This window comes from Chionomys nivalis, chromosome 3 (genome assembly GCF_950005125.1).
Source record: "Chionomys nivalis chromosome 3, mChiNiv1.1, whole genome shotgun sequence".
NCBI lineage: Eukaryota > Metazoa > Chordata > Mammalia > Rodentia > Cricetidae > Chionomys > Chionomys nivalis.
The window spans coordinates 87,824,201-87,842,363 of record NC_080088.1 but is presented as its reverse complement, the minus strand read 5'-3'; the positions used below and the strand labels follow the sequence as shown (position 1 = coordinate 87,842,363).

At 40.2% G+C, this 18,163-nt stretch overlaps 1 protein-coding gene across 1 annotated transcript; it reads right to left on the bottom strand.

Annotated features, from left to right (window-relative positions):
- Positions 1-1,770: 1,770 nt before the first annotated feature.
- On the bottom strand, positions 1,771-17,471 carry LOC130871372 (cytochrome P450 3A31-like). The gene is made up of 5 exons (XM_057764712.1): positions 17,441-17,471; positions 7,231-7,391; positions 6,234-6,460; positions 4,624-4,783; positions 1,771-1,866 (listed from the first exon to the last, which is right to left on the bottom strand). Exons 1-5 carry the CDS (start codon positions 17,469-17,471, stop codon positions 1,771-1,773), a joined length of 675 nt encoding a protein of 224 aa, XP_057620695.1.
- Between the last annotated feature and the right edge of the window lie 692 nt (positions 17,472-18,163).

The following is an 18,163-nucleotide window of genomic DNA, read 5'->3' as shown; positions in this document are numbered from 1 at the left end:
TTCTTACTTGGTTAGCTGACATGGTGCACATCTTTCACAACATTCTGGACAGACCTCCACAAAATACTCAGAGACTATTTGCAGTCCTACCAGACATGAATCTTGAAATTTAATCATCATTTTGCTTTCACAGGATCCCCTAGAAAGAACATTGCCTCCATGACAACTAGAAGTAATTTTAGAGGACAATGTCCCCTCTCCCAGCAAAGTTTGTCAGGTTTAGGGACATCATTTAGGGGTTGATTATAATTGATATATGGTTGAGAGTTGGGGGAGGAATTTTATTAGCTCAGGGATCTTTTTAAAAAAAAAGAGGGAAAATTGGATAATGGGATAATAGATTGGTATTTGTGCGTTATTATTTATAGACAATTACATTGGCATAGATTCTTGTATATAAATACAAAGTTAAATTATATTGAATATTGTATCTATACATGCTTTTACCTCTGTTTAAAACATTTATATATATATATTTACCATATTCAGTGTACATTTCTACCTCTGATCAAGATATTTGTACATTGTTTACATTTGGAGGTCATTGTCCTCATTTATTGCATAGTTGTTTACTGTCTTAGTCTTTAAGTTAGATAGGTATTATGAATTATAGAGCAATAGTCATCTATGTTTGTCATATTTATAGTTATACTAATCAGGTTTTTTTAGATACATAAAGATTATATTCCATATAAATAGATAATCTTCAGCCTCTTCAAAGAGCTGTAGAAAATGGCATATAATATAACTTAGAGTTATGTGGTAGTGAGACACAATCACTCCTGGCAACACCAATCTATTCCCAAGAGACTGTTGAGGACCCCAGATATTCCACTTGGAGCTTGTCTTCTTCTTGGCAAAACCAGCCTCTGGGCAAGAAACTGCCCATACCTCAACTACTGACAAAATACATAGTATCTGGAAATGCATAAGCAGAACTGTCAAATCTTGCTAAGACAGGGTAAGATGGTTTTGAAAAAAATCTTACCTTTAAAAATAATCTGTCAGTTATTCTAGGCCTTAGCCAAAGTTGGTTGTCTCAACGCTGCAAATGTGACTTTGGGTGATTGCCCAGGTAGCCAGTTGTCTCTGTGATTTGTTGCATGTTTTGGAAGTTGTTTGATTGCACTTCCTAATTTCTCAAATAACATTGTTTCCCTTCTCAGAACTTCGATGGGTAGAAGACTAGATAAATGTAGTTACTTTCCTCTCATGACTTGTCCAAGTTGTTTATTATACAAGACTTAAGCTAGTTAGAATAGGATATTTGCTCTTATTGTATATAATTTTGTAGTAGGTTTGGAACTCTCTTACTTAAACAAAAGAGGGAGGTGCTGCAGGAACTCCTTCTGCTCCTTTAGCCAATAGCCTTTAAGATACTAGCCCACTTGGGCGTGGTCTCTTTGGCTTGAAAAAGCAGTGGTAGCCATGTGCTCTCTCTCTTGCTTCAGACTCCACTTCTGACTACCAGACTCTTTTCCTGGTCATGCAGGGGGCTGAGGTCCAGGATGGTAATCTGTAAGTTTTCCCCTTTAAATAAATTACCCTTCTATTAATCATAATTCCAAAGTGGTGTGGGATTGTTTTGTGACTTTCTCCTTTATTTTGACAATGAGAAAGCTCAATGGATGTACTGAATCCTTAACCATGTACCAAGTCCAGTTGATTAATCCTCATCTTCATCTGTATTTTATTCATGAAGTAAATTAAAGATTCCAATGTTCTTGGACACCACCTGAAGAGGAACACTGCAGACTCCTTGAGGGGAAGTCACGCTCCAGTTATGAGCACATCCCGTGGTACAACCTTTAGAACAATGAGTTTTTCTGGTTTAAGAAGTGGTTTTCTGTGTAATTTCAAGGGAATCTGCAACCATGGAAAAAATATTGAGAATCAATGAGTGAGCCAACAACAATCCATATTGAAAAGTAAGAACCATTCCGAATGATGTTTTGAAGGTACATCTAAGCTGCATTTGAGGTCATATGCTTGGACTTCCTTATCTCCAAGCTGTGTCCATTAGATGGTGAAAAACATGCTTCCAAATATGCATAAGGCAATATATTTATTGAGACTCTATGGTAGACAGGGACTGAGATGAAGCCATGCTTATTTATGTTATTTCAGTTCTATACTACTTTAGAGTAAAACTGTTAAAATTTTTAAACTTTAATCTTTGCTTTGTTTTATTTTTTTCAAAACAGGGTATCACTCTGTACCCGAGTCTGCCCTGCATCTCATTATATAGACCAGGCAGGCCTTGAAGTCACAGAAATGAGTTCTGCCCGTGAGTGCTGGTATTAAATACATGAGCCACTAAGCCTGGCCAATTTTACATATTTGAGCCTGATTCTTAGTTACTATGTCATATTGTTTTTTTTAAGTCCTGAAAAGTTTTTTTTTGTTTGTTGACATTTGCAAACTAACCCTGAGAGGATACATTTCCACTCTATGAACAGTCCTCACAGCCTAGATCATATGTCACTAGTACAGTTGTGTCCATTCAGGTAAGTCTTTAAGAGGACAGATATTTGCTTGCTTTCCTAGCATCTATTACGGCTTTCAAAGATGGGGTAAATGAAGAATTCTGAGTCCTCCTGTGTTTTCAGTGGTGCTTTGGTCCTATGCTATTCAGAGACAGAGGGAAGCAGTGGAATAATGTTTTGTTTACAAGAGAAGGGAGGGGAACAAAGTTGTCATGGAGATAGAGATGAGTCAAATTTAAGATGACTGGAGCTTGCCAGAGCATCTGCCTTTAAAGATGTTCCATTGGCTCCCAAAACTTGAACTTTGCTTTGTCTGTCTATATCTCTGTACATGCTTATGATTTAAATGCTTTAGGGAGAAAGTAGTAAAATAAGTGAGGTTGTGGGTTGATAAATCTACATAACTTCCTTAAACCACAAATCAAAGAACAAATATTTCCATCCCTCTATTCATTCAATAAAACTAATTGACAAAGAGAAGCCACATTTCAAATACACAAATCTCTTAAGTTTTGACCATACCTTTGCATGAAACAGGAAGAAATTGTTCAGGAAAATGCAAATGCTTTCTCTAAATGTCCTATCACATTCTTTTAAAATTTTAAGTAGTATACATATGTTTTCCATGGAGGAATAAAAAAGATATGTGCATAAAACTTATACACAGTGTTATCTGTTATTTTAAAATTAGTTTTGATGTTTTTATGAAAGAATATTAAAATTGTAAGCTCTACTTCAAAACATTTAGTAAACGCTTTCAATGCACACATTCTCCACAAAGGATCATTGGAGTTTGTGGAAGGAATGATATGAGGTGGTATAGGAAAGATACAGAATATCCTTCAATACTGAGAGAAAAAGCACAACCAAACTGGAGGCTTTAATGACAAAGTATTAGCACAGGTGATAAATACAGCCTACAGAAGTCAAAAGTAGAATATAAAGCACATGAGGAAATACATCCAAGAAGAAGATTCATTTGCAGAATTAACAAGAACTTGAATATGAGAGAAGAATATGGAGGAAAAAAGAATACATTGCTTATGGAAACATGGCAGATGTTTGTTTCTGGTGCAGAGTTCCTGAGAAGTGAGGCAGAACCAGCAATATGTCCCATAAGGTTGAAAATCATCCATAACCATCAACTTTGTTAAGATTTATTTTTTATTGTATGTGTAGGAATGTTTTACCTGCACGTGTGTTTGTATACCACATATGTGCAGTCTCAGTGGAAGCCAGAAAAGAACACAAGCAGCCATGGAAGTGGATTTACAAATGGTTGTTAGCCAACTTGTGTGTACTGGGAAGTGAACTCAGGTACTTTGTAAGAGCAGCTAGTACTCTTAACCACTGAGCCATCACTTGAGCCCTATCATTTATGTTTACAATAATGAGTCTCAATTTAGCATCACATGGAAAGCCAGAGATGGGCTTTTAAAGCCATGCTCTGGTAAATTATTTTAGGATTTCAGACATGATCTCCAGGAATCATGAATTTCTGTTTTTGCTTTTGATATGGGGTATTCTGTAGCTCCTGCTGGCTTCAAATTCACTATGTAGCCAAGGATTACTTGAATTTTTGATCATCTTGCCTTGTCCTTTTGAGTACAGGGATTTCAGGTAAGTATGCTTCCCCAGAGCTGCTTCATGCATTTCTGGGGATGGGAACCAGGGCTTTGTGCATACTAGGTAAGTACTTTGCCATTTGAGAAACACATATGAGTTGTAAAGCTCCTCAGTGATTCTAATGCAAGCCAGTAGATGACAGGACTGTCAGAGAAGAGCTTCTGTGAGTTCTGGAAGAATAGTGCATCACTCAACAAACATGAAGTTATGATCACTGAATTGCTTTATAGTACATGGCATACCAATTTTCAGTGGACATGACTGGATCTACAAATAGAATGCACATAATCCTGTCGTACTGCCTGCACTAACTCTTCATAATGCTACAGCTGTACTCTATACTGACATAGCACCAGAGGCCCCTCAATTCTTCCCTGGATACAAATAACTCATTAGGCCATAAAAAGAGTTAGCAAACATCAAACTAGCAGATTCGATTTTATACACAGAAACTTCGATTGAAAAATGTCTTCCATAAAACATTATTTACAGAGATAGTTTTTTCCCTCACCTGTGTTTCCTTACAAGGCTGGAAGGAGAAATTCTGCAGTTTAGTGAGAGCAAGTTTCATGTTCATGAGAGCAAACCTCATACCAATGCAGTTCCTGGGTCCATACCCAAAGGGCATGTATACATAAGGATTGATCCTGCCCTTGTTCTCCTTGCTGAACCTGGAGACACACAGTAATGAAAAGTTAGCAAAGGATAGAAGCATAAGATCTACATACATGAATTTACCTTTAGACATCTAACCAGACATACAGGTAGATTAGGAAGGTTTCACTGAACTGATTCCAGGTATTTGGCTCTGAGAATTGTACACTAAAAGTCCTTTCTGTCCCCCTTGCCCTAAAAAAGTTTCCGTATCTGAGATAAGACAAAAGCTTTAGACAGAAAATGTATCCTATGTGCCCACTAGTGTTATGTGGTAGGGATAATGAACCACTGTCTGATTGGATCAGAGTTCCAATTTCCAGTGGTATTTAATGCCTGATACTGTAAATCTAGAGGTTATATGCACTAGGGTTGAATGTACTACTGTTCTTTTGCTAAGTGGACATGTATCAAACTGTCTTCTGAATATTCATGTTTATACACAAGAACTAGTGCTGCTATTAGTCTTGGTCAGAGAAGCTTCTGATTGCAGTGGAGACAGTTAACACATAGACTCATAACTGCTCAAAATGCTGAGAATGAGTGATGGTGGAGTGCTCAGTGTTTAATGGGACATCTGTATCATCCCCTCCAAGGCTCAAGAACATCTCAGAAGACAGGACAGAATGACATAAGAGCCAGGGAATTAAAGGGGTGCTGTGAAACACTATCTTCTGGACCTGACACAGCCATTGCACTCACGAATTCGCAACAACTGTGGTTGTTTACACAAGGCTAGACCATGTTGACACACTCCATCAAGGATTGGGGAGGGAACTGGTGAAACATCACCTCTGTGAAGAGCTGTTGACAACTAATGGTTCCTGGGGTAAGGGGATATTCTTTTTTATGGTGTAGCCTTGGTGATTTGTCCGTTCTGCAGTAAATTACTCCTAGACCTGCACTTATGCAAGCAACCCTAATTAAAATCACGATTCACAAGACAACAGGATGACATGAATAGAGGAGGAAGACTTGATGGGGACAAGCAGGGATTCAACAAGTGTGCAAGGGAGAAGTGATAGGAGGCGAAATGACAAAAATACCTTATACATACATGCAATTGTCAAAGAATAAAAAAATAACCAAAATACTCTTTACATACATGCTATTGTCAAAGAATAAAAGCAAATGGGGGAATACATGTCTTAAAAGTCTCTTCAAGATAATGCTGGGTTCCATCTCTGAAAAGCATGTGTCAGTTAGACTGAAGGAAAGCGGGTTCCTGCCTCACACTTAAGTTGGTCATTTGTTACTTGATGAAGGAGGATGAAAACACTGTATTTAAATTCTCATTTTTTCCGCCCATCTCTCTTCCCCTTTCCCTTTTCCCCTTTCTCTGTCATCCTCTTTACAGAATGCAAATGGATACTAAATCCCATTTAGATCATCTTTTCATAAGAGACACTATAGTATATACAGCCCAGCACAGTTAATAGTGGGTTCCCACTATTGGAATTCTAGTACCTTTCAGGGCGGAATTCTTCAGGCTCTGGCCAGTACTGTGGGTCACGGTGAAGAGAAAAAATTGGTACCATCACTACTGACCCCTTGGGAATAAACACACCACCCATTTCCATATCTTGTTTACAGACTCTCTCAAGTCTGTCAGAAATTGTGTATAATCTGAGCGTTTCACTCAGCACCATGTCGAGGTATTCCATCTCCATCACTTTATCATAACTGGGAGGTGCCTGAGAAGAAAGAAAAAAGGTTTGTTCTGGGATTTTAGATTACCTTTCAATCGATCTGTATTGTACTCTTGAGTTCTCAGTAGTCCAAAGTTGAGCCAAGCATTGCAAAGGTCATAGGCACTTATAATACATTTTAAAGGATTTTAAAATTGTTTTATTTTATGAGTGTAGCTGTTTTGTCTACATATGTGTATGTGTGCCACATAAGCACAATGTCCACAGAAGTCAGGAGAGGGCATTAGGTCCCTTGTGACTGACATTATATATAGTCAAGGATTGCCATTTGGATACTGGGAATTAAACCTAGATGGATTTTCTGAAAGAACAGCCAACGCTCTTAACCATTGAGCTAGCTATCCAGTCTCTTACAGAATCGTTAGAATAACTATCACTTGAGCTTTAAAGATATCTCAATTTATGAACTGTCTAGTATGCAATCCTGAGTTCAGATACATGTCATTGATAAAGCCAGACATAATGGCTAACATCTATAATCCCAGCAGGGTAGGGGAAGGGGCAGAGACAGGGCATGCCTGGTGATCCTTTTCCAGACTGCCTAACCAATTTGATGATCTCCAGATTTGGTGAGAATAACTGTGTCAAAAACCATGGTGGAGAGCGATTTAGAAAAATATCCAGTGCAGGTCTATGATCTATGCATACACACACACCACACACACACACACACGCACACGCACACACACATACAGAAGTTTTTGTGAAAAGAAGGTATGTCTTTTTCCCTTCTATTCCAAGCACCATCCATTCACCTTATTGGGCAGAGCCACATCGATCTCCTCCTGCAGTTTCTTCTGGATATCAGGGTGAGTATCCAGTAAATACAGGGCAAAGGCAAGGGTGCTGCTGGTGGTTTCATAGCCACCAAAAATAAAGATAATTGACTGGGCCATGATTTCTGTGTCAGACAGAACTGAAAGTAAGAAAACATTTCAGGAAAGTCAGCTCAGGGTGTACCAACACAGAAGAGATAAGGAGATAATCAAATAAGGCTCCTGTTTCGCTAGAGAGAAGTATGGAAAAGTCACCAGTCACCCTGGGACCGTTATCACTTTGACATCTATGTGACAGCCTGAGAAGAAAAAGATTGGTTTAGTCAGGATGTCCCAAGGTTTATGCTATGTTTCTCCTCATCATCAGTGGGCAGTTCCAAGACATGTAGCATATTCTGTTTTTAGGATTTATTTTTATTTTTTATTTATATATATTTATGTCTGTCTGGGAGTTTTGTTTGACTTTCAACTGAGTCTTTATTGTACTCTTGAGTAGTCAGTAGATGCAAAGTTGAACTTAGCATAACAAAGGATCTAGGCATTTGCAACACATTTTAATGAATTTTTAAGTTGTTTTAGTTTATGTGTGGAGGTGTTTTGCCTACATATATGTTTGTGTATGTGTATTTGTGTCTGTGGATGGGTGCCATGTGTGTGTTTGGTGTGGCTATGGTGTCCAGGAGAGAGCATCTGATTCCCTAGACATGGAGTTTTAGAAAATTGTGAGCTTTCAGAGGCAGGTGCTGGGAACTGAACTTCAGTCCTTTGCCAGAGGTTAAGAATTTTAATTAATTAATTAATTAAACATTTCCACCTCCTCCCATTTCCCTCCCACTCCCCCTACTCCCCCTTACCTCCCTCTACAGTTCTAAAAGAAGTCAAGGTGTCCTGCCCTGTGGGAAGTCCAAGGCCCTCCCACCTCCATCCAGGTCTAGGAAGGTATGTATCCAAACAGACTAGGCTCCCCAAAAGCCAATACATGCAGTAGAATCAAAACCTGGTGTCATTGGCTTCTCAGTCAGCCCTCATTGCCAGCCACATTCAGAGAGTCCGGTTTGATCACATTCTTGTTCAGTCCCAGTCCAGCTGGCCTTGATGAACTCCCATTAGATCAGTCCCACCATATCCGTGGGTGGACACACCCCTCACGGTCCTGACTTCTTTGCTCCTATTCTTCCTCCTTCTGCTCAACTAGACCTTGGGAGCTCAGTCCAATGCTCCATTGTGGGTCTCTGTCTCTATCTCTATCCATCACCAGATGAAGGTTCTATGGTGATATGTAAGATATTCATCAGTGTGGCTATGGGAGAAGGCCAGTTTAGGCACCCTCTCCACTGCTGCCCAAGGACCTAGCTGGGGAAATCCCCTTGGACACCTGGGAACCCCTCTAGAGCCAAGTCTCTTGCCAACCCTACAATGGCTCCCTTAATTAAGATATCTTCTCCCCTGCTCCCATATCTACCCTTCCTCCATATCAACCATCCCATTCCCCTAAGCTCTCCCAAATCCTCCCCTTCTCCCTTCTCTCTCCCCATCTCTTTTTCCCCCAACCCACCTTCACCCCCATGCTCCCAACTTCTGCCCAGCGATCTTGTCTACTTCCAATATCCAGGAAGATAAATGTATGTTTTTCTTTGGGTTTACCTTCTTATTTGGCTTCTCTAGGATCACGAGTTAAAGGCTCAATGTCCTTTATTTATGGCCTGAATCCACTTATGAGTGAGTACATACCATATTTATCTTTTTGGGTCTGGGTTATCTCACTCAGTAAAGTGTTTTCTATTTCCATCCATTTCCATGCAAAATTCAAGATGTCATTGTTTTTTACCTCTGAGTAGAACTCTAAAGTGTATATGTGCCACATCTTCTTTATCCATTCTTCCATTGAGGGACACCTAGGTTGTTTCCAGGTTCTGGCTATTACAAATAGTGCTGGTATGAACATAGTTGAACAAATGCTTTTGTAGTATGATTGGGCATCTCTTGGGTATAATCCCAAGAGTGGAATTGCTGGATCCTGAGGTAGGTTGACTCCCAGTTTCCTGAGAAACTGCCACACTGATTTCTAAAGTGGTTGCACAAGTTTGCATTCCCACCAGCAATGGATGAGTGTTCCCCGTACTCCACATCCTCTCCAGCATTGGCTATCATTGGTGTTTTTGATTTTAGCCATTCTGACAGGTGTAAGATGCTATGTCAAAGTTGTTTTCATTTGCATTTCCCCGATCGCTAAGGTAATTTTAATTCTTAACCTTTGGTAGGGGTTAAGAGTTTTTTTTTTTTTCATTTTTTTATTCTTTTTTAATTAAAATTTCCAACTGCTCCCCGTTTCCCATTTCCCTCCCCTCCTCCCACACATTGCCCCCTCCCCCCACTCCCCTCCCCCATCCCCACTCCTCTTCTCCTCCCCCCAGTCCATTCCCCCTCCCTCTCGATACTGAAGAGCAGTCCAAATTCCCTGCCCTACAGGAAGACCAAGGTCCTCCCACTTCCATCCAGGCCCAGGAAGGTGAGCATCCAAACAGGCTAAGCTCCCACAAAGCCAGTTCATGTATTAGGATCGAAACCTAGTGCCATTGTCCTTGGCTTCTCATCAGCCTTCATTGTCCGCCATGTTCAGAGAGTCCAGTTTCAACCCATGCTTATTCAGTCCCAGTCCAGCTGGCCTTGAAGAGCTCCCAATAGATCAGTTCCACTGTCACAGTGGGTGGGTGCACGCCTCGTGGTCCTGATTTCCTTGCTCATGTTCTCCCTCCTTCTGCTCCTCATTTGGACCTTAAGAGCTCAGACCATTGCTCCAATTTGGGTCTCTGTCTCTCTCTCGATCTATCGCCAGTTGAAAGTTCCTGTGCCATTCTCCTTGGCCTCTCGTCAGCTCTCATTGTCCGCCACATTCCGAGAGTCCGGTTTTATCCCATGTTTTTTCAGTAGCAGTCCAGCTGACCTTGGTGAGCTCCCAATAGATCGGCCCCACTGTCTCAGTGGTTGGGTGCACCCCTCATGGTCCTGACTTCCTTGTTCATGTTCTCTCTCCTTCTGCTCCTCATTATAACCTTGGGAGCTCAGTCCGGTGCTCCAGTGTGGGTCTCTGGCTCTATCTCCATCCATCGCTAGATGAAGGTTCTATGGCGATATGCAAGATATTCATCAGTATGATTATAGGATAGGTTCATTTCGGGTTCCCTATCCTCAGGTGCCCCAATGAACTAACTGGGGACATTGCCCTGGGCATCTGGTAGCCATTCCAAGTTCAAGTCTCTTGCCACCCCTTAGGTGGCTCCCTTACCTAAGGTATGAGTTTCCCTGCTCCCCTATCCAACCTTCCTTTATCCCCAATCACCCCGATTCCCCCAGTTCCCCTCATCCTCTCCTTCACACTTTTCTCTCCCCATCACCCCTCATCCCCATCACACCCCACCCCCAAGATTCCAATTTTTTGCTCATCAGTCATGTCTATTTCCCATAGCTGGGAGGATATCTATATGTTTTTCCTTGGGTTTACCCTCTTGTTTAGCTTCTTTAGGATCACAAATTATAGACTCAGTGGCCCCTATCCATGGCTAGAAACCAATTATGAGTGAGTACATCCCATGTTCTTCTTTTTGGGTCTGGGTTACCTCACTAAGGATCGTATTTTCTATTTCCATCCATTTGCATGGAAAATTCGAGAAGTCATTGTTTTTTTACCGCAGAGTAGTACTCTAATGTGTATATATTCCACACTTTCTTCATCCATTCTTCCATTGAAGGGCATCTAGGTTGCTTCCAGGTTCTGGCTATTACAAATAATGCTGCTATGAACATAGTTGGACAAATGCTTTTGTCATATGATAGGGCATCTCTTGGGTATATTCCCAAGAGTGGTATTGCTGGGTCCAGGGGTAGGTTGATCCCAATTTTTCTGAGAAACCGCCACACTGATTTCCAAAGTGGTTGCACAAGTTTGCAGTCCCACCAGCAATGGATGAGGGTACCCCTTTCTCCACAACCTCTCCAGCAAAGGCTATCCTTGGTGTTTTTGATTTTAGCCATTCTGACAGGTGTAAGATGATATCTCAAAGTTGTTTTGATTTGCATTTCTCTGATCGCTAAGGAGGTTGAGCATGACCTTAAGTATCTTTTGGCCATTTTAACTTCTTCTGTTGAGAATTCTCTGTTCAGTTCAGTGCCCCATTTTTTAATTGGGTTAATTATCCTTTTAAAGTCTAGTTTCTTGAGTTCTTTATATATTTTGGAGATCAGACCTTTGTCTGTTGCGGGGTTGGTGAAGATCTTCTCCCAGTCAGTAGGATGCCTTTTTGTCTTAATGAGAGTGTCCTTTGCTTTACAGAAGCTTCTCAGTTTCAGGAGGTCCCATTTATTCAATGTTGCCCTTAATGTCTGTGCTGCTGGGGTTATACATAGGAAGCGATCTCCGGTGCCCATATGTTGTAGGGTACTTCCCATTTTCTCTTCTATCAGGTTCAGTGTGTTCAGATTGATATTGAGGTCTTTGATCCATTTGGACTTGAGTTTTGTGCATGGTGATAGATATGGGTCTATTTTCATTCTTCTAAGGTTGACATCCAGTTGTGCCAGCACCATTTGTTGAAGATGCTTTCTTTCTTCCATTGTACACTTTTAGCTCCTTTATCGAAAATGAGGTGTTCATAAGTTTGTGGGTTAAAATCCGGGTCTTCTATATGATTCCATTGGTCGACATCTCTGTTTTTGTGCCAGTACCACGCTGTTTTCATTACTGTAGCTATGTAATAGAGTTTGAAGTCAGGGATGGTAATGCCTCCAGAAGTTTCTTTATTGTGTAAGATTGTTTTGGCTATCCTGGGCTTTTTGTTTTTCCATATAAAGTTGATTATTGTCCTCTCAAGATATGTGAAGAATTTTGATGGAACCTTGATGGGGATTGCATTGAATCTATAGATTGCCTTTGGTAGAATTGCCATTTTTACTATGTTGATCCTCCCAATCCAAGAGCAAGGGAGATCCTTCCATTTTCTGGTATCCTCTTCAATTTCTTTCTTCAAAGAATTAAAGTTCTTGTCAAATAGATCTTTCACTTCTTTGGTTAGAGTTACCCCAAGATATTTTATGCTATTTGTGGCTATCGTGAAAGGTGATGATTCTCTTATTTCCCTCTCTGCTTCCATATCCTTTGTGTATAAGAGGGCGACTGATTTTTTGGAGTTGATCTTGTATCCTGCCACATTACTAAAGGTATTTATCAGCTGTTGAAGTTCTTTGGTGGAGTTTTGGGGGTCGCTTAAGTACACTATCATATCATCTGCAAATAACGCAAGTTTAACTTCTTCCTTTCCAATTCGAATCCCCTTGATCCCCTTATGTTGTCTTATTGCTATTGCTAAGACTTCAAGAACTATATTGAAGAGGTATGGGGAGAGTGGACAGCCTTGGCGTATTCCTGATTTTAGTGGGATGGCTTTAAGTTTCTCTCCTTTTAATTTGATGTTAGCTGTCGGCTTGCTGTAAAGAGCTTTAATTATATTTAGGTATGACCCTTGTATCCCTAATCTCTCCAAGACTTTTATCATAAAGGGATGTTGAATTTTGTCAAATGCTTTTTCAGCATCTAATGAAACTATCATGTGGTTTTTTCTTTCAGTTTATTTATATGCTGAATTACATTGATAGATTTGCGTATGTTAAACCAGCCCTGCATCTCTGGGATGAAGCCTACTTGATCATAATGGATAATTTTTCTAATGTGGTCTTGGATTCGGTTTGCCAGAATTTTGTTGAGGATTTTTGCGTCGATGTTCATGAGTGAGATTGGCCTGTAATTCTCTTTCTTGGTTGGGTCTTTGTGTGGTTTTGGTATCAGAGTTACTGTAGCTTCATAAAAGGAATTTGGCAATGACTCTTCTGTTTCTATATTGTGAAATACATTAAGGAGAATAAGTATTAGGTCTTCTTGGAAGTTCTGGTAGAATTCCGCATTGAAACCATCTGGTCCTGGACTTTTTTTGGAAGGGAGGTTTTTGATAACAGCTTCTAATTCTTCACGACTAACAGGTCTGTTTAGGTTGTTCACCTGGTCCTGGTTTAACTTTGGTAAATGGTATTTATCTAAAAAAGCGTCCATTTCTTTTACATTTTCCAGTTTTGTGGCATACAGGCTTTTGTAGTAAGATCTAATGATTCTCTGAATTTCCTCTGTGTCTGTGGTTATGTCTCCCTTTTCATTTCTGATCTTATTAGTTTGCAAATTCTCTCTCTGCCGTTTGATTAGTTTGGATAGGGGTTTATCAATCTTGTTGATTTTCTCCAGGAACCAGCTTTTTGATTCATTGATTCTTTCAATTGTTTTCTGTGTTTCTATTTTGTTGATTTCAGCCCTCAGTTTGATTATTTCCAGTCTTCTACCCCTTCTAGGTGAGTCTGCTTCTTTTTTTTCTAGAGCTTTCAGGTGGGCTGTTAAGTCTCCAATGTGTGCTTTCTCTGTTTTCTTTAAGTGGGCAGTTAGTGCTATGAACTTTCCTCTCAGAACTGCTTTCATAGTGTCCCATAGGTTTGAGTATGTTGTTTCTTTATTTTCATTGTCTTCAAGGAAGAGTTTAATTTCTTTCTTTATTTCTTCCTTAATCCAGGTATGGTTCAGTAGTTGACTATTCAGTTTCCATGAGTTTGTAGGCTTTCTGGGGGTAGCATTGTTGCTGAATTCTAGCTTTAATCCATGGTGATCTGATAAGATACAGGTGGTTATTAATATTTTTTTGTAACTGTGGATGTTTGCTTTGTTACCGAGTATGTGGTCGATTTTTGAGAAGGTTCCATGAGCTGCAGAGAAGAAGGTATATTCTTTCCTATTTGGGTGGAATATTCTATAGATGTCTGTTAAGTCCATTTGATTCATTACCTCCATTAATTCTCTTATTTCTCTGTTAGGTTTCTGTCTACTTGACCTGTCCATTGGTGAGAGAGGAGTATTAAAGTCTCCTACTATCAATGTGTGCGGTTTGATGGCTGCCTTGAGTTTTAACAATGTTTCTTTTACGTACGTGGGTGCTTTTATATTAGGGGCATAGATATTCAGGATTGAGACTTCATCCTGATGAATTGTTCCTGTTATGAGTAGAAAATGTCCCTCTCCATTTCTCCTGATTGATTTAAGTTTGAAGTCAACTTTGTTAGAAATTAGTATGGCCACCCCTGCTTGTTTCTTAGGTCCATTTACTTGATAAGCCTTATCCCAACCCTTTACTCTGAGTAAGTGCCTGTCTTTGTGGTTGAGGTGGTTGTGGTTGTGGATGATTTTAATGCAGAATTTTTTCAGAACTTCCAAGAAGAGCTGATACTCCTTAATGTGTTTTACGTATTAGACACAGAAGAGTCATTTTCAAACTCTTTTTATGAAGCGACAGTCACCCTGATTCCAAAACCACACAAACAGCGAACCAAGAAAGAGAATTACAGACCAATCTCACCCATGAACATTGATGCAAAAATTCTCAATAAAATTCTGGCAAACAGAATCCAAGAACATATCAAAAAATTATCCATTACTATCAAGTAGGCTTCATCCCAGAGATGCAGGGTTGGTTCAATATAAGAAAATATATCAATGGAATCCATCATATAAATAAACTGAAAGAAAAAACCATATGATCATTTCGTTAGATGCTGAAAAAGCATTTGACAAAGTTCAACACCCCTTTATAACATAGGTCTTGGAGAGGTTAGGGATACAAGGTTCATGCCTATATATAATAAAAGCAATATATAGCAAGCCAACAGGTAATATCAAATTAAATGGAGAAAAACTCAAAGCCATTCCACTAAAATCAGGAATAAGGCAAGGCTGTCCACTCTCACCATTTCTCTTCAACATAGTGCTTGACGTTCTAGCAATAGCAATAAGACAACATAAGAAGATCAAGGGATTTGAATCAGAAAGGAAGAAGTCAAACTTTTGTTATTTGCAGATGATATGATAGTATACATTAGTGACCCCCAAAACTCTGCCAAAGAACTCCTACAGCTGATAAATACCGGCAGGTTACAAGATCAACTCCAAAAAAATCAGTTGCCCTCCTATACACAAAGAATAGAGAAGCAGAGAGGGAAATCAGAGGAACTTCACTTTTTATGATAGTCACAAATAGCAAGTATCTTGGGTAATTTTAACCAAGAAAGTGAAAGATCTATTTGACCAGAACTTTAAGGCTTTGAAGAAAGAAATTGAAGAGGATACCAGAAAATGGAGGGATCTCCCATGCTCTTGGATGGGTAGGATCAACATAGTAAAAATGGCAATTCTACCAAAGGCAATCTATAAATTCAATGCAATTCCCATCAAAATCCCAATAAAATTCTTCACAGACCTTGAGAGAACAATAATCAACTTTATATGGAAAAACAAAAAACCCAGGATAGCCAAAACAATCCTATACAATAAAGAAACTTCTGGAGGCATTACCACCCCTGACTTTAAACTCTATTACAGAGCTACAGTAATGAAAACAGCTTGGTATTGTCATAAAAACAGAGAAGTCGACCAATGGAATTGTATAGAGACCTGATTATTAACCAACAAACCCATGAACACCTGATTTTTGACAAAGGAGCTAAAAGTATACAATGGAAGAAAGAAAGCATCTTCAACAAATGGTGCTGGTATAACTGGATGTCAACCTGTAGAAGAATGAAAATAGACCCATACCTATCACCATGTACAAAACTCAAGTCCAAATGGATTAAAGACCTTAATGTAAATCCGACCACACTGAACCTGATAGAAGAGAAAGTGGGAAGTAGACTGCAACACATGGGCACAGGAGAACACTTCCTACATATAACCCCAGTAGCACAGACAATAAGGGCAACATTGAATAAATGGGACCTGCTGAAACTGAGAAGCTTCTGTAAAGCAAAGGACACTGTCATTAAGACAAAAAAGGCATCCTACTGAATGGGAGAAGATCTTCACCAATCCTGCATCGGACAAAAGCCTGCTCTCCAAAATATATAAATAACTCAAGAAATTGGACTTTAAAATTCTAATTAACTCAATTAAAAATGGGGAAGTGAACTGAACAGAGAATTCTCAACAGAAGAATTTCAAATGGCCAAGAGACACTTAAGGTCATGCTGCAACTCTTTACTCGCCTCAGATTGGCTTCAAGTCCCCACATACCCTATCATTTGCCTTCCAACGTGGATTTAAACTCCACACCTCCTGGAATCCATCGGCCCTGACTGTCTCTGCCTGCTTGGTTTGATCTTTTCCGAGATTTTTTTTTAATTTTATTTTTCCATTCAAATATTTACACTTCCTTCCCTCCTTCCAATCCCCTCCTGCTCCCCCCCCTCTGCTCTTCCCCCTCCCTCACTGCTTGAGAAATGGCAGGGAACCCTGCCCTGTGGGAAGTCCAAGGCCCTCCCCCCTACATCCAGGCCTAGGAATGCATCCATATAAGGATGGCATGTTTGAGCTGTTTTTAAACCTTCCGTGCAGTGTCACACTTAGGCAGCGCAAGTCAGAGTGCAAGCGTAAGCATTTGCTGACCGCTGCTAACCTCTTGGGGCAAAAATTCCTGTGAAGTTTCTGCAGCTCAAATAGACACACTGTTTGAAATCCTCACCGCAACTGAGTGGAGCACTGCCACAGTGGCATTTGCAGCGTGACCTTTTGTCCCAGCATAGGACGCTGGGTGCGCAGTAGCCGGCTCTAGCAGAGGCTGTGTCACAACCCACTATGGAGCAGCAGCGTGTGTTCCAGGGACAAGCTGTGCTGTTTATCAGCCACTAGAAGCTCCCTGGGTTTTTGCGCCCTGTGCCAGGATTCTGGGTTTTCTCCCTCTGTCTACTACATCTAACCTCTCGAGTGACTCATTTTTCCCCAGGTTTTAAATAAATATCAGGGCAGATATTAAAACAGGATTTGTCGTGACACTGTTGCATTGGTTCCAGTCATGACTCAGAAACAGCGCCGTCTGCTCATTAACAGGTAAAATGGCAGGTTTCGTTTCTTATGGGACTTTTGCCATGGTTTTTGCTGCCACTATGGAAGAAATCACAAGAGGCCTACATGCCTATGGAGATACCTCAATTTACTGGTTATTAGGTTTTCTTCTTCATATTATATCATTATGGAAGTATATGGCATTAATTGATAGGAGTAATACCATGATAAGCAAAATTGACTCCATATCTAATAGTACTAGGAACTTACCTGAGAGGGACCAGGCTGTTGAATTTGACATTCAGAAGTTATCACAGAGTTTTGATAAGGTAACCGACAGAATATACCTCCAGAATGGCAATTTACATGATGTTCAGGAGCATTTCAAGGAGGAAATGTTATCTTTGAAAGGAAACATTAAGACCTTGGAATCCCAGGTGCAGAATGGGGACCAGAAAATTGATACCATAGGGAAATCACTAGAAACATTTGCAGGTCAGGAGATTCAGGCTTTATGAAAGATTATGATTAAGAGATTTGAAATGATTGAGGAAATTATTGGAGCTGATGATCAGGGTGAGAAGATGATGGAGAAAGGTCATTGGTTAAATAATAAAGAAACTGCTTGGCTCTCATAGGTTAGAACATAGGTGGGTGGAGTAAACAGAACAGAATGCTGGGAGGAAGAGGAAGTGAGCTCAGACTCGACAGCTCTGCTCTCTGGAGCAGACGCCATGCTTCTGCTCTCCAGGGCAGACACCATGAAGCAAGCCGCCAGGTCAGACATGCTGAATCTTTCCTGGTAAGACTGGTGCTACACAGATTATTAGAGATGAGTTGATCGGGATATGAGAATTAGCCAGTAAGGGCTAGAGCTAATGGGCCAAGCAGTGTTTAAAAGAATACAGTTTCTGTGTAATTATTTCGGGTATAAAGCTAGCCGTGTAGGCGGCCAGGAGCCGGGCAGGATGAAAAGCAGGCCCACAGCCCCAC